The sequence below is a fragment of the Neltuma alba genome, unplaced genomic scaffold (genome assembly GCF_004799145.2).
Source record: "Neltuma alba isolate B1F8T4 unplaced genomic scaffold, ASM479914v2 tig00003454_pilon, whole genome shotgun sequence".
Taxonomy (NCBI): Eukaryota; Viridiplantae; Streptophyta; class Magnoliopsida; order Fabales; family Fabaceae; genus Neltuma; species Neltuma alba.
The window spans coordinates 105,385-121,029 of record NW_021633290.1 but is presented as its reverse complement, the minus strand read 5'-3'; the positions used below and the strand labels follow the sequence as shown (position 1 = coordinate 121,029).

The 15,645-nt window shown below is 34.8% G+C and overlaps 2 protein-coding genes across 2 annotated transcripts; both read left to right on the top strand.

The window, feature by feature from the left end:
* Positions 1-60: 60 nt before the first annotated feature.
* Positions 61-6,676, top strand: LOC114741638 (chaperone protein dnaJ 13; the record flags this gene model as incomplete). Its single annotated transcript, XM_028929897.1, has 7 exons — positions 61-126; positions 1,241-1,294; positions 2,462-2,542; positions 3,365-3,442; positions 4,771-5,010; positions 5,928-6,035; positions 6,112-6,676. Coding segments are annotated over 7 exons (684 nt in total), but the record flags the coding sequence as incomplete, so codon positions are not given.
* Positions 6,677-13,315: 6,639 nt separating this feature from the next.
* LOC114741642 (probable aspartyl protease At4g16563) lies at positions 13,316-14,979 on the top strand. The gene has a single exon (XM_028929902.1). It carries the CDS (start codon positions 13,381-13,383, stop codon positions 14,845-14,847), a length of 1,467 nt encoding a protein of 488 aa, XP_028785735.1. The 5' UTR covers positions 13,316-13,380; the 3' UTR covers positions 14,848-14,979.
* Positions 14,980-15,645: the final 666 nt, after the last annotated feature.

The following is a 15,645-nucleotide window of genomic DNA, read 5'->3' as shown; positions in this document are numbered from 1 at the left end:
CTTTTCTGCTATCTTTCTTGACATTACACAACTAATCGCCAGTTCAACCCTTGAGATTGAATTGGGGGTGGGAGGAAGTTATCCAAATTTAGCACTGTCCGCTGGTTGTATACGATAGGAATTCAGGTACTGCTTTTAATAAATCTTTCTAATCTTTCTTGAAAATTTTAATTTTAACTTAATTGTTGGCCCATTCTTTGCTCAGAATCAGATGGTTCATGGCTCATGAATAGTATGGCTTCTCATAGATTAAATATTATATAAGTTTATTTTATTTTTCTTATGCTATGGTGAATCATCATGACATTGACTTGGGATGAAGCTTATCTAAGCTACTTTTACCTATAGGCTTAGCTATAAACATGTTCTTTGATGCCAAGCTCAATCTCCCCATCACATCAGTGTATCTTTGGCTTTTACTAATCCGGAAATTGTTTTCATGGACTGCTGAGTTTACAAATCCAGTTAACTGGCTTATCGTGAGATTGTAAAATAATGTGAAAGAATAGGTTGAAGTCATCACATAACATCTTGGGCATGCGAGTTATGAGAAGGCAATCTGTTGGTCAACAACTCTGTCGGAATTTTCTTGGTTGAATTTTAGAAACAATTTAACGTTGAAAATGAGTATGGCTAATCATATTCATATTGCTTACCCTTGCAAGAAACTATTTTCTATATATTTTTATTACTTTAACATTAATATGATTCTCACTTACAGTCGTCCCAGAAAACAGCTATCTTACAATAAAATGTTCCTCTTATTATAATCTTTTGCTAACAAGTAGTAATTTAAAAGTAAATGTTATTTAGATTTCTAAAACGTCTATTAATGAAGTGAAGTCTGAAAAGGATCTGACATTACTATTTGATTGAAGTCTCCTACAAATAAGGTTTTTTTGATAGATTTTTGCATCTCCATTAAGTTTATTTGTAAGCTCATTGGGGGATTCTAGATTATTTAATTTAATGACTAATATGGAAATAATTCAATTACATTTTTGATGTTGCTTACTGTAGTGGAGGAGAATAGGATTTATGATTAATTCTGGGAAGAAACGTGTGTTGACTATCACCTGTAGTTTGTTCTAGTCATTGTTAAGATGAGTTTCTTTGTTTTTATTTGCTGTAATATTACAGAACCTTTGTGCTTGTGCTGTACATTCCTCTCAAGATGTTGCCTTTTTTTTTTCCCCCTGGGTTTTGTTTTTTTAACTTTATGCCTTTTAAACCTTTTCAGGGTATTATTTGGAAATTTGAGCTGCATCGTGGTGGCCAAAAGTTAATTATCCCTGTAAGCACAATCTTGGTTCTTTTCCTATTTTACCTAACAGATAAAATGGCATTAGTTGCTTGTGCCTTCTACTTTTAGACAAAACTTTAGCTATAAAGTTATTTTCTATAAAGCACAGATACAGAATACGATATGGGTGTGATATGGATATGGGATGCTGCGTTTTCTTGCGAAAACAAGATACAGCAAAACTGGGATGCACTAAAACTTGTTAGCACAGTTTTTCATATTTAGAAAAATATTCTATTACAGTCAAAATCATGGACAATGTGGCACTGGCAAGTAGCAAGATGGACACTCTAATTGCCTTATGTTGCAACAAGCCACATTGCTGGTGTAACTTTCTAAAAAGGTACAAAATGAATGGATGGTGGATTGTTCTCTAGCAAAATATTAAACATAAATTGGAGTCTTCATTGGTTGTCTCCAAAGAAATTGGCATGAAGACTAACATTTGAAAGACAGAAGAGGCAATGGAGGTGTTCAAGCCTCACTCCTTGAGACCTCCATTGATGGTGAGGCTCTGGGCAGATTCAACCTTCACAGGCTTCGTTCTTATAGCAATGGAAGCAGCAAAAGCATGATGGAAACAAAAGACGAAGCAAGATTTTGTCTTGCTGAATCCCTTAAGGGTATTCTTTCTATGTGAAAATTTGGTTCAACCGAAAATGGCATACTTTAATGGCAAGAAAAATGTGTATTTTGTTCAATATCTGTATCTAACCATATCTAGCCAAGGGCCCACCCAGATGTTAATGTATCTGTGCTATTTGAAAAAATGATTTGGATATACCTAGAATGCATATCCCCGTGTATTCAGCACTGGTACTTGCACATACGGGTTCTTCTCAGTTTTTTTTTTTTCGAGAACAGACATCTCCGATAAAAATGACAGATTTTATTTTTGTTTTGAGAGATTTTATGTAAATATTGAAGCAGTTGTAGTAGGCCTTAATCACCTGGTCATATTGTCATGTATCTCCTTTATTCTGCTTGTGCCTAAAAGTTCCACTCTTCCTATAGTTCCAGATTACTTTATTAATCGGTTCTTTAGTATTTAATTTGAGACAGAATGAACTTCCTAGCAAATGAAAAATCTGCTTATTCCGTTTTCTTTATATTTCGTTATTAACCCATTACCATTTACTAACAACTTGCTGCTTACAGATTTTGCTGACCAGACATTTGAACCCTGTCTTTGCGAGTGGGGCACTGATTATTCCAGCATCTCTCTACTTCCTTTTGAAGGTAGCTATTGATGATGAACTCCTTTAGCAATTTAAATATTCCTAGGTTCTATACTGGTTTATTTTTGTGAAGACCTATAAGTGTCTACATTCAGTTTATTGTTAGAACACCATTTATTAAGAAATCATGTTGTAGTAATCATGTATGCTTCACAAAAACGAGCAATTCTAACAAAAATTCAGTATCTTATTTTGGTTTTCCAGTTAAAGAACCCATTATTGTAAGCAAATATGACTATGTCTAAGTGGATTAACCAATGGCTAATGCATATTTTATGTCTTCACAAGATATAGGTGGATTAATTAATGGCTGGTGCGAATATGATGATGTTAATGCCTCTTTTCAGTACAATCGTATGTCATTTTTGTGCACAATTATTTTTCCTTATTAAGTATGAGTATACTTCTTTCCGTTTCATTTGGCTTATGTAATTAAGGTTTCAACCATATACATTCACGTTTTTGTGTGTATGATATCAGAGAACCTGATAATAGAACCCTAGGAAATTTTGTTGTTTTTGTTTCTTCCGTGTACATAGTGATTTCTCCTATACCCTGCTGCGCACGGAGGGCTTGGTTGAACTGGAAGAACTGAACTGATAGGAAATAAATAAAAAATAAATCTTTTTAACAACGCTTCACACTTTGGACCCCCTGTGGGTTAACTTCTGTAAGCTGAAGCAATAGCTGTAAACAAATAGCTCAGTTATTAGTTTTTACTCCAATATTTCTGATTCTGGAACAATCCAGGGAATAACAAACAAGACTAATTACTAATTTTTAGGTAATATGTTTCGCTGATGTATGATATGCGTGTCTGCAGAAATTTTTAATCAAACCCTATTACCTTAAAAGGAATAAGCAGAAGGCTCTAGAGAATGCAGAGAAAACTTCTTCTCAGGTATGGATGATTTATGCACCTAATGTGATGGCTTCTATTCTCATTGAATATTATTATTTCGTTCTGCTACTTTCCTTCATATGTTGAGAATCTTTGTCAACAACTGACCATTTTAACCCTGAAGCTTATATTGTTGAGGTTCAAGTTTTTCTCTCATTAAAATTTAAAAATCGTTTCCTCACACAAAAGCTTAGAGCATGGTTAAATCTTGGGGTGCGGAGGGGAAAGATAGAATTTTTGACCATAAAGATTCTGATACCATGCTAAGAACCTTTTCAACCTGAGGACTTGTGTTGTTCGTGGTGGGCCCTAGATTGATTATGTTAATATCCCTATCAGTCTTAAATGAAAGTTAATTTTCCCTGATAACTGGCAACTGCTAAACGCTTCCACTCTAATAATTCATGGATGATATCTGTACCTTTCAATGCATGGTAAAATTCATGCACATTACAGGGGAAAATATTAATTTAAGCTCCAGCCAGCTGATGGAAATGTCTTTGCAATGATCCCAAGATTATTTTATTTGTTAATCATTTTAGTTTAAACTTTTTTGGATCCTGGTTATTGCTTGGAGTCATGGATGGGTCTATTTTTCTTACAGTGTACTTGTTTGACCTTTTTGTGAACGTTCATGTATGGTATAAACTTTGAAGTGTTGCTGGGGTGTAGTGCCGCTTGCAGTTGGGTATATCACATACCCCAATATCTGAAATTTCTACATTGAATACCTGTGCTTGGTATGTCAGTGTCACATCGAAGCTTAGGAATGTAAGATGGGTGGGATTACTTTACCATGGGCATGCTACGCTTGTCACAAAACATATTTATCCAAGATACAGGGAATGCTATTGAATTACATTACTTTTAAGTCAATAACTTGATTGATTCGTTAAGAATTTATGTGCTGCCAGAAATATGTTCTCGAGAATGTTATTTAGTTTTAGCTGTCATGCCAAACACAAGGTCTTAAATTCCCACTTTCTCATGTTTACATGGACTTCAAAATATCTGGGAAGTTGTTCTTGGTCAACGATCACCAAACCTTGGGGTTTATGCCTCTGTGCTTGTGATTGTTGAAAAGTGCGATGCTGAATTGGTTTGAATCATGGAGGCTATGAAAAGTTTGTTTTCTTGGTGCATTTTGAACTTGTTAGTTGAAGCAATGTTTTTTAATTTTCTTTGGTTTGATATCACACATGTCGGAGACTGATACTTTCCTGTTAGCAATCTGAGAAATGGTGCATGCCTTGCATGGGTGCACCCGTGTTTCTGTCCTTTCCTATTTTCTGTTTCAATAAACATTGTAGCAAGCATAATGTCTGCAGGTTCAAGAAGGTAGGGCCGCAGCAGAGAAAGCTCAGCAATTACAACAAACTGTTGCTAATAGGAAAAAAAGTAAGCAATTAGAAACAGGCGGACTAGTTATTACCAGAGCGCTATATGGAAACCACGTTATCCTGAGCAAGATAAATGCATCAAGTGCATCAAGTCGTGAATCAGCTTCAGAAGTTATAGATGTTACAATACCTCTCAATTTCCTTGTTAGTGATTCTGGCCAACTCAAGGTATGTTTCTTTTATTTTGCCCTCTTCCTTGCCTTTTATTACTAACTATTGTAGAGATTTGTTGGTCATAAAATACACATTATTTACAATTTTGTTTTCCATTCTTCCTATTCATCCTCATGCATTATAAATTACAAGATGTGGGCCGTATCTTTGATAAGGCATGATGCATGAGAACTGACTTTTTGTGAAACAATGTGAAGACTACAGAGGAACTCGCATAGTGATATGTTTAGTTGAATTTATATGTTCAAAACGGGGCTCCAATTTTCGAGTTCCCGTAATACTCACTTGCATTCATTTGATTTTGATAGATTACATACATGTATCCCTGTTCGTTTAAATAACTCCAAAATCTAGGGCAAGTAATCCAAAGCGTCTGCTTTCTCTTAGCTCAGTGAAGCCATACTAACCTTTGGAAGGTATTTCAAGCCAGCAAGGATTTTGCATTAAGTGCATAATCTTACATGTATAACGCAGCCTGACAAAAGCTTTTATCCATGAGACCATAGCTAGCAGCGGGTTTCCAAGGATGGGCAAATAAATATTTTATTTTGTTCCATGCATGTAAGATTGCATGTTCATTCTGTACATAAATTTTGGAGAACGATATTTGGGCCTCTTACAATGGAATTTCGTGTTGAGCGCAACCCGCAGGTGGTTGCTTACTCATCATGCTAATGGTTAAGTGTAGATGTGGATTCTGTGAAGCTCAGACACTTGGAAATTAGTCATGTTTGGGTCTAACTCGTTGAAAATACTCATATTGGACAGTGATTTGACACTTCAGACCTTGACGGTTTAAATTTAATGCCTACGCACCTAATGTACCTGGAGACTGACAATTTGTATTCTTAAATAACATAATCTTCAGTATCCTTTTTTTTGGTTAAAATATGTTCAATTTCTTGATGCAGCTTCACGAAGGTGTAAAAAAATCAGGCATCATGGGCTTTTGTGATCCATGCCCAGGAGAACCTAAAAAGTTGTATGTAGAGTACTCTTACGCTGGCAACCAATACAAGGTATCAGCAGCTTACTTTTGTTGAAGGTTAAAATGTTGTGTGTGTGTAAACCACGCTAATAGAAAATTTGAAGCAGGTCCTGGTTGATGATTATGAAGAGTTATTGATCCCCCGCGGCGCCCACAGGATTTGAAGATCAACATGTGCATTATAACGTAATTTGCCTCTTGCAGTTTTCAATGGTTTACGTGCTTGAGGTTCTTCATCTTTCTCATACATTTGAGTAAAAGAGGTGCCTCTTCCATAATTTTTTGCCATCGGTTGTAAAATTAACTGAAACTCATTTGTAATTGATGTCTTGATTATGTCGTTCTTTTGTTCAAAAATAATAATGGACAGAAAAGTTGGAAGAGGAAAAGGCGTAAATATTGATTTGACTTCATAACTCAGGCAAAACTGGCTTTGCAATGCATTGATGAGGATGAAGGTGAGTGGCTGGCTCTTTCCTGGTTGGTTTTCTGTGGGAATTGATTGGAGGTCATGTAGAGTTGTACCATTTTGTCAGAACAGGGGAAGTTAAAATTATTGTAGTTGATGTAACCAAAAAAAGGGGGGGGTATTGTAGTTGGGAAACAAGGCTCTTTCTTGGTTAATTTTGGGGGTTCCGTAATTCAATGCTTTGCCAGAAGATATTATAGTAATCTAAGCTTATTTATTAAGGTTTAATCATGATTTACGAAATACAAGATAAGTATGTGAGAGAAATTGTCTTGTGAAACATATTTATAAGTGATTCTAAACGTGATTTCAAACAGAGACCTTTGAAAATGCTCACTGATAGACTGCATCAATAATCCCTTTTGGCTGACGGATTTGTTACGTCTATGCTGAAGAGTCAAGAACATTATGGGTGGTCTGAAGTTAATTAGTGGATAAATCATATTTAAATGCCGCTTTAGTAGGGCCCAAGGGCTCGAGAAGCATTCAAAGGACATTAAGAGGGTGATTTTGCCGAATCGGTTCCCGTCATAAATGATTCATTGGATTTGGACACTTATGAGTCTTATCTTTATTACAGTTATTTAATTTTTCAATTAACATTCATACTACCGAGCTAGGTTTAAGGTCAGCTGGAAAGAGGCTTTCTTAGTTTTTTTTTTTTAAAAAAATTTGCTTATAGGATTTGAATCTGTTAAGGGTTCTTTTGGTATGAGAGAAATGGGGGGAAGAAAAGGAGAAGAAAAATTTTAACAAGTTCAATTTTAAAAAATTGAAGAAGTTGGGTCAAAAGTTTTCAATTTTTATTATTATTTTAGTTTACATCTTTTTTTTAATTAAAATTTTAATACTCCGTTTTTTCAGTTTTTGAAATTGAGTTCATTAAAATTTTTCTCTTCTCCATTTTTCTCGCATCATACGGTGAAGGAAATCTAGTCCTTTTGAATGCTATTATAATACCTAGAATTGTGACTATCTTAATTTGCAGTATTTTTAATTTGTCGTAATTTTAATTTTTAACATTTGGCTTGAATTTTTTTCTTCCTAAACTGGGGATGCTATATTTATTTATTCCCTGTTTTATTCAAATTACACATCTATAACAATGATAAATTTAAAAATGTAAGATGTATTCAATAAATTTTGAGTGGAGACAAACTGAGAGAACTGCAAATTGACTGGATCCGAATTCTGATACCTACTGTCCATTAAGGTATGAATACTAGTTATATGAATGATAGGGTCCCATAAATTGATGAATACATTGAATTTTCATATTTCGTATGAAAGGATTCGAGTTGATGGCCAAAAAAAAAAAGAACAAAGGAAAGAATTCGAGTTTTTGTTGCATGGCTCTTATTCCAATTTTCACTTGGATAACGAATTTTTAGTTAAATTATGCCTTCTACTGCTTAGAATTGAAAAAAAATTTAAAAAAAAAAATCAAAAGAGGATTGAATGGAAAGAAAGGGACAAAAAATACTATCTCCACTCCTTAGTATAAGAGTCATTTTAACTTTCAATTTAGTCTTATATTTATCTTAATTTACTTTATCTCCAATATTTATTTATTTTGTTCTCAAATAATCCCTATAGTAGTTGGATATATCAAAGAGTTACTATCATTTTGTACTTCAAACACATATGATTAATAAGAGTATTTTAGGAAAGATAACATCCATTTACTACAAATAACTAATTTAACTAACTTAACTAATTTTTTAATTTTTTTTAAAATTAGTTAATTAGATTTTATATTAAAAGACTGAGGTAGTATGAGAATTCTTATTAAAAAAAAAAAAGGGGCAGCAGGCCGCAGATCAGGTCTTGGATTGAAAAAATAAAAAAAGGTAAAAAATTTATACATCCTTATCCGAAAGAATGAACTAATTATTAATCGATATGTTTTTCAAGAACCAGTCAGCACGAAAGGAACTTTGGACGAATTAGGGTACTTTCTATACCTAATCCTCGAAAATTATTGATCCTAAGTTGAAGCTTAGCTAAGCCAAACTCTGTTTACGAAAACTTTCTTCTGACTTTTCTAGCTGAAACATCATAGGTTGATGTCACTTCAACATTTTTGAAGTTTTTTGCCGTTTTATATTTTCCTACCAAAACGAAACGTCGTTAGAGACATTTTCCGGCATGTATGTGATGCGACAGAAGGCCAGAAGACCAACCATCCATTCATCACCAAAATGCTGAACGGGAATTTGAGTATCATTATCAACTTTGTTACAATTCACTAAATCATTACCAATTTCGAAAGAGAAATTCGTATATCATTATCAATATTATTGCAGCCACTGTCATTACAACTCATTAAGGTGACTTTTGAGGAGATTCTTGAAAGTAACATGCGAAAGAAGTTTCACATCAGATAAAATTAGTTTGAATATACACCTATACATGCATATATTTGTATACATATATGAAGACGCTTATAATCAACAAGGATTAAGTCTAGTAGAAAAAATTAGTCATTTACAATATAATAAACTAAGGTTTGAATCTCTATTATGAGAGACACTAGATAGTGTCTCGAACAGGCTTCCAATAAGAGAATTTGTGCTTGATTAAAAAGAAAAGAGGTGCCATTTTTTCAACTTTGTTTGGTTAAGACAAAATAGAGGGGAAGAAAGAAAAATTTGTCCCCCTTCCTCTAAAATGAAAGAGCAGGTATCATGGCCTCCAGAGAGTGCATTTGTTTCATTCTAATTTTATCGGATGTCCCCGAAAAGACCAAAAGGCTCCATTTGAATTTAATGGGAAGGCAGTAAAATTTGTGTCCAAATGTCAAGATGAAATTGTAAATGTTCAATTCAAAGTGTAGTTAAAACTTCGAAATAGATACAAATGTCACAACCTCTAACTTCTCAAAATGATCTAACATATATAACTCATAATTTCCTTAACCATCCAATGTTTAACTAAAATAAATATAGATGAAATTTCACAAACAAAGAAAATAAACATGATTTACAGACTGGAACTGACAAAGAAATGCGCCAAATACAAAACCACATTAGCTTTGTGCCTTAAAGATTCAATGAACAAAGACGAAAAGTCCAAGACTGAAATCAAGAAACGAAAGCGATGCACAAAGCTTTGGGAAATGAATATGATGATGAGGACGCACACCTGAGATGTCCAAAGAGTGACTGTGAATTTCTTGTTCAGAATGTTAAGGCTCAAATAAAATGGAATATTGTCTTGCTAAAGTGCCAAAACATCATCCGCATCTCACGACATCATCTCCTTTTTTTTTTTTCCCCCTTTCAATTAAACCTTTATATGTATGTGTATATATTAAATACAGGGAATTTTTTTAATTAGAAGTAATTCCATTTGAGATTAGACGCTAAACGAGAACACATTTCTTAACAGGAACTCGAATCTTAGTTCATCACGTTATAAAATATTAGTTTCCTTTGTTGGAACCAACCCTTGTTGATTCAATTAACTGTATATGTTTTCTTGGTAATATTAATATTAATTGCTTTGGAAAGATCCATTGAGCTAAGATGAAGCCTCTGAGTTAAGTTGAATCAAATCATGTTGCCGCAAAGCTACTTAAGTTGTAATTTTTTTCATACATGAGACTCATACTCGAAACATTATTTAAAAGAAATAAGTGATAACGCAGATATGTTTCACTGTAAAATTTAAACTACATACATTGTTTAGTTCCCATTTTACTACTATATTAATATAATTTTGAGCAGCTAAACCTCTCAAATTAATTATTTGAGAGATCAGAATGGGTTAGACAACTAGTCAGTCAAAGTGGCTGATTAACTAGCATATTGGTTGATTGGTTGAGAGATGGATTAAACTTGCCAAAAATCGAAATTGACAAATTTGTGTGAGAAAAATGTGACCTTGAAGTCTAACCTTTTTTGAGTAGGAATGAATAAATTTAAAAAAAATGACGTATCATGAAAAGTTCCTATCAATGAAATAAATTAGTTTCAAAAGAATAAGAAATGTCAAAATGCAAAGAACACATGCTAAAACTTTTGGCTTTAATTTAGTTTATCATTGAACACATCTCGTTTTCAATTTCTTTTGACATTTTTTATTGTTGCTTTAGATGGATAATTGTTAAAGTCCTAAAAATGTCGGTCGATATATTTAGTCATGTACCTAATATACAAAATGTACCATAAGTGCTAGTTTAAAATTCAATTTATTCTTAAATATAAGATTTTAATTTATCTTGTCTATCATATTTTTTTAAATAGTTATTATAGTAGTTACACACATTAAAGATTCGTGAAATAATAATTCTAACTAATACACATGAGGAGAAAGAATACTTTAGGAAGAAATTTTTATTGTTGCTTTAGATGGATAATGTTGAAGTCCTAAAAATGTTGGTTAGTATATTTAATCATGTACCTAATATATAAAATGTACTATAAAAGCTAGTTTGACATTCAATTGGTCATAAATGTAAGATCATATTTATCTTTTTTTTAAAAATAGTTATTATAGTAGTTATACATTTAAATGTTCGTCAAATAATGGTTATAATTAATACACATGATGAGAAAAGAAATTTTACGAAAGATAATATTTATTTGTTATAATAATTAACTTGATTAACTTTTTAAATCTATTTAAATTAGTTAATTAAATTTTATATTAAGAATATGTAAGAATGCGGGGTAATAATATCTAAGATTCGTTTGGAAGACCGAAAGATGAGTAAGATTTCAAAAGAGGCGTCGCATTTGATTGCCCAGCCGTCACCAATTAAAAGAGGGCCCCAAACTGCACTGCCATGACTCAACATGTCAATGCTTACTTTAGCTGTTTCATCCTCATCCCCTTTCACTGTCCTTACCCACGCTTTGGTAAATGCAAATATTTAACCAAAAGCTCTGGGAGTGAACTTTCATGTATAGTACTAGGGCTGCACAATGAACGGACTAGACCGGATCAAAACCCAACCCGAAGTCTAGTTTGTTTTTTGAGTTAGACTGGGTTTGATAGTCTGTGGTCTGGTCTAGTCCAGTGATGACCCGAGGTCGGGTTGGACTGGATTTGGTCTACCGGACTGATGGACTGGTCCAGGCAGTCCAGTTGTTCAATTTTCTTTTTTCTTTTTTAATTTTTTTCTTTATGAGAAATAAGATTTCAACATGATAAGTACAATTAAGACAATAAAAAATACCAATAATCATATGAAACTCGTCCTAAAATATTAAGACTTCATCATAAATACATAAAAATATCTAAAAACATTAAAAACAATTAAAGGCACCATCTAAATTACAAATTATTGAAAAATAAAAAATTCACCTAGACTGGATTGGACCAGTCTAGGTGATATGATCACTTGGTCCGAAACCCAGTCCAGCCCAACCAACTAGTCTGGTCCAGTCTAGTCTAATTCCATTATATAGTTAATTTGGACTGGATTGGACCGGACAAGACCACTTCGGGTTGGACTGGACCGGACCGGACCGGACCATCAGATTTTTGCACACCCCTATATAGTACTATCATAATTAAAGTTGAGTATCATCCAATTAAACTGGGAAAAACTCTTCTACGCGATAAGCTAAATAATCAAACATTGGTCTTAATGAAAAAAAGTTACAGCTACTTTTTTTTTATTTTTTATGAAAGCATCAGATATCCACCAGCAGATCAGGACCCCCTCTTTCTTTGTTTTGCTAAGAGAGGGTCCTGTTAAGTTCTTAATAATCATAAGATTTTTTATTCCTATAAATGACAAAATAGAAAACCTTTTTCCGATGTTTTAAAAAACTCCATTTCATTTTTTTTCTAATGATATTTTTGAAAAATAAATTTCATTAATTGATTCAAAACATCTCTTCCTCGCCGTCAATACTTTCAAAGTTAAAATAAAGAAAACGAAAGAAAAACAAAGAAGGAATCACTTGATTTCTGCGGCACAAACACAAAACAAATAAAAATAAATAAAAAATAGAAAATGCAATATATTGTCCTCACAAAGAACCTTTCACTGACTTGTAAGCACATCAAAGGATGGGACAGCTGGCCTAGGATTTTAAAGTTTTTTCATGCCCAAAATGAAGATCGAACCCTCGACACTTGGTTAAGGGAGGATGAGCCCCAACCGCTTAACCACACTTCCCGAGTTATGCGTAGAGGTAAAAGCATATTTTGAAAAACTACTCTTTACTGGGTTTTATAGTGCTTGGCTATTTAAATACAACTCATTAAGATTAGATGTCTTATAAAATAAAAAGTTTGATCGGCTCCGGTCATAACACTAACTCATAGGGCTTAAAGAGCACTCATGAACAAAATGCCCAACACTAAAAACCAAAATTCAAGCCTTATAACTTGATATGAAAGTGTTTTTTTTTTTTTGGAAACAATAAGTCACGAGTTTGATCTACTTGTAATCTTAAGTCATTATCTATAATTAAAAAAATAGTTAAAATCATTGGGTTTAAAATAAGAGGTGGTCTTCTAATGCTAATGACTGATGAGGAATATAGGAGCCAAGCCATTGAGGATCACTTTACAGACATAATTTTTACTCTCATAAGGTTCTAACCTTTTAAACTTTGCTCAAAGAAATCAAATTTCTCCCACATCACTAACTACCATGGGAAAAGAAAAACAGAGATCAATATCACAAAACAGGGCAGGCGCATTCCATATTTACAAATTTCAAATGATTATTATACCAGTTGATTAAAAAAAAAAAAAAAAACTCTTCCAAAATGATTTCTAAGTATATACTGTCCTCACAAAGAACCCAACTTACACCCACCTGGGCCTTCGCCCTCCTTATAAATTCTCCCTCCTCGGTTTCTCTGTCTGACCAAATTTAAAAACTCTGTCCTCTCTCTGATACCCTGTTCTTGAAGTCATTACTCTGTTTTCTGGCCCCTTCACTATGTCTTCTTCCTCACTGTTCCTGTTGTTCTTCCTCTTAATCTCTTCTTTATGTCTTCCCTCTTTCTCAGAATTACTTCTATTGCCCCTATCACACTCCCTTTCCCCCACTCAATTCAACAGCACCCACCACCTCCTCAAGTCCTCCTCCTCTCGCTCCGCCGCTCGCTTCCACAACCACCGCCACCACCGCCGGCAACAACAACAACTCTCCTTGCCTCTCTCCGCCGGCAGCGATTACACGCTCTCCTTCAACCTCGGCAATGACCCTCCCCAACCAGTAACTCTGTACATGGACACAGGCAGCGACCTCGTCTGGTTCCCTTGTGCTCCGTTTGAGTGTATACTCTGTGAAGGAAAATCGAATCCTTCGCTCTTTCCCAAACCACCCAATATCTCTCGGACTCAAAAAGTTTCGTGTAAATCCCCTGCATGTTCCGCCGCTCACACCTCCCTCTCGTCCTCCGATCTCTGTGCGATTTCTCGGTGTCCCTTGGAATCCATCGAGACCTCCGATTGTTCTTCTTTCGCTTGCCCTCCGTTTTACTACGCCTATGGCGATGGAAGCTTGATCGCTCGTCTCTATCGCGATTCCGTCTCTATTTCTTCCCTGATTCTCCGGAATTTCACCTTTGGATGTGCGCACACCACGCTCGGCGAACCTGTCGGAGTCGCCGGATTCGGTCGCGGATTGCTATCTCTTCCCGCTCAGCTGGCGACGTTCTCTCCCCAGTTAGGGAAGCAATTTTCCTACTGTTTGATATCTCACTCATTTGATAAACAGCGAGTTCGCAGACCGAGTCCACTCATTCTTGGTCGTTACGAGGAGGATGAGAAGAGAACTGACGGCGAACTGGTTCAATTTGTATACACGCTGATGCTTGAAAATCCAAAACACCAGTATTTTTACAGTGTTGGTCTCGCGGGGATCTCTGTGGGGAAGAAGACTATTCCGGCACCGGAGATGCTGAGGAGGTTGGACCAGAGGGGAAATGGTGGTATGGTTGTTGACTCCGGCACGACGTTCACAATGTTGCCAGCGAGTTTATATAACTCTGTGGTGGCCGAGTTTGATCACCGAGTTGGACGAGTTCTCGAGCGTGCGAGTGAGATTGAAGACAAAACTGGATTGGGACCCTGCTATTATATGAAGGCGAAGAACGAAACAGCAGTTCCGACTGTAACGCTGCGTTTTGAGGGGAAGGGATCAGATGTGGTGTTGCCTAGAAAGAACTATTTTTACGAATTTTTTGACGGTCGAGATGGAACAGAAAGGAAGAAGAGGGTGGGGTGCCTGATGCTGATGAACGGTGGAGATGATGCAGAACTCAGCGAAGGACCTGGGGCCACGCTTGGGAATTACCAGCAACAGGGGTTTGAGGTGGTGTATGATTTGGAAAAACAGCGCGTGGGATTCGCGCGGAGGCAGTGCGCGTCGCTCTGGGATAGGCTGAACCAGAGAAACTAGTGGGTGTTGAAGCACAGTGGATTCCATCCCCTGTGGGGTTTTCAAGAGTTGTTCAGTTGTTTGTATGTAATATGTAGATTATTCGGATTTAGGGGTGGGTGATGTGAAAAGTATTGCCGAATAATTAAATATATGTAAAGTAACTCTATTTTTTTTTAATTTTGTCAAAAAAAAATCACAAGTATAAGAAGAATAATTCTTTTAAAATATCCAGTTATGAATTTTTAAAATCATAATAAATTACTTCTCTGATTTTTAATATAAGACTCATTTAACTAATTTGATTAGATTAAGAAAATTAGGTAAGTTAGTTAGTTATAAGAAATGGATACGTTTTTCTTAAAATACCATAATTATCTTTTTTAATACTCCTCTTTCTCTTCTACTTTATTATGGTTAAGGGAGTATCTATAGGGGTAATTTAGAGAAAATTGATAAATATGAAAAATGAATCTTATATTTAAGATCAAAACTAACTCAACAATTGGATCTTATATTAAGGACCGGAGAAGTACTATATAATAGTAGTTTATTATGTCTAAAGAATTCTTTTATTGGATCACGAATTTCCTTTCTTCTCCAATGCAGAACTATAAAGATTGCAAGGTTACTACGTCAAGAAGCATCATTCCATGACGTGGTACCAGCAAGCTTTCGGCTAACATATTGTATCATGACACTTCTTTTCCCCCCTTTGTTTCTCTTTCCCTTGTGTTAAATTAACATATGAGACAGAGTTGAAAGATCTCATATTACTTTAACTCGTGTTTGTTATTTTTAGATACTGTGACTTGATAT

Excerpts from the sequence above, each read along its gene's own strand:
- LOC114741642 (XM_028929902.1), top strand. The coding sequence starts at position 13,381 with ATGTCTTCTTCCTCACTGTTCCTGTTGTTCTTCCTCTTAATCTCTTCT.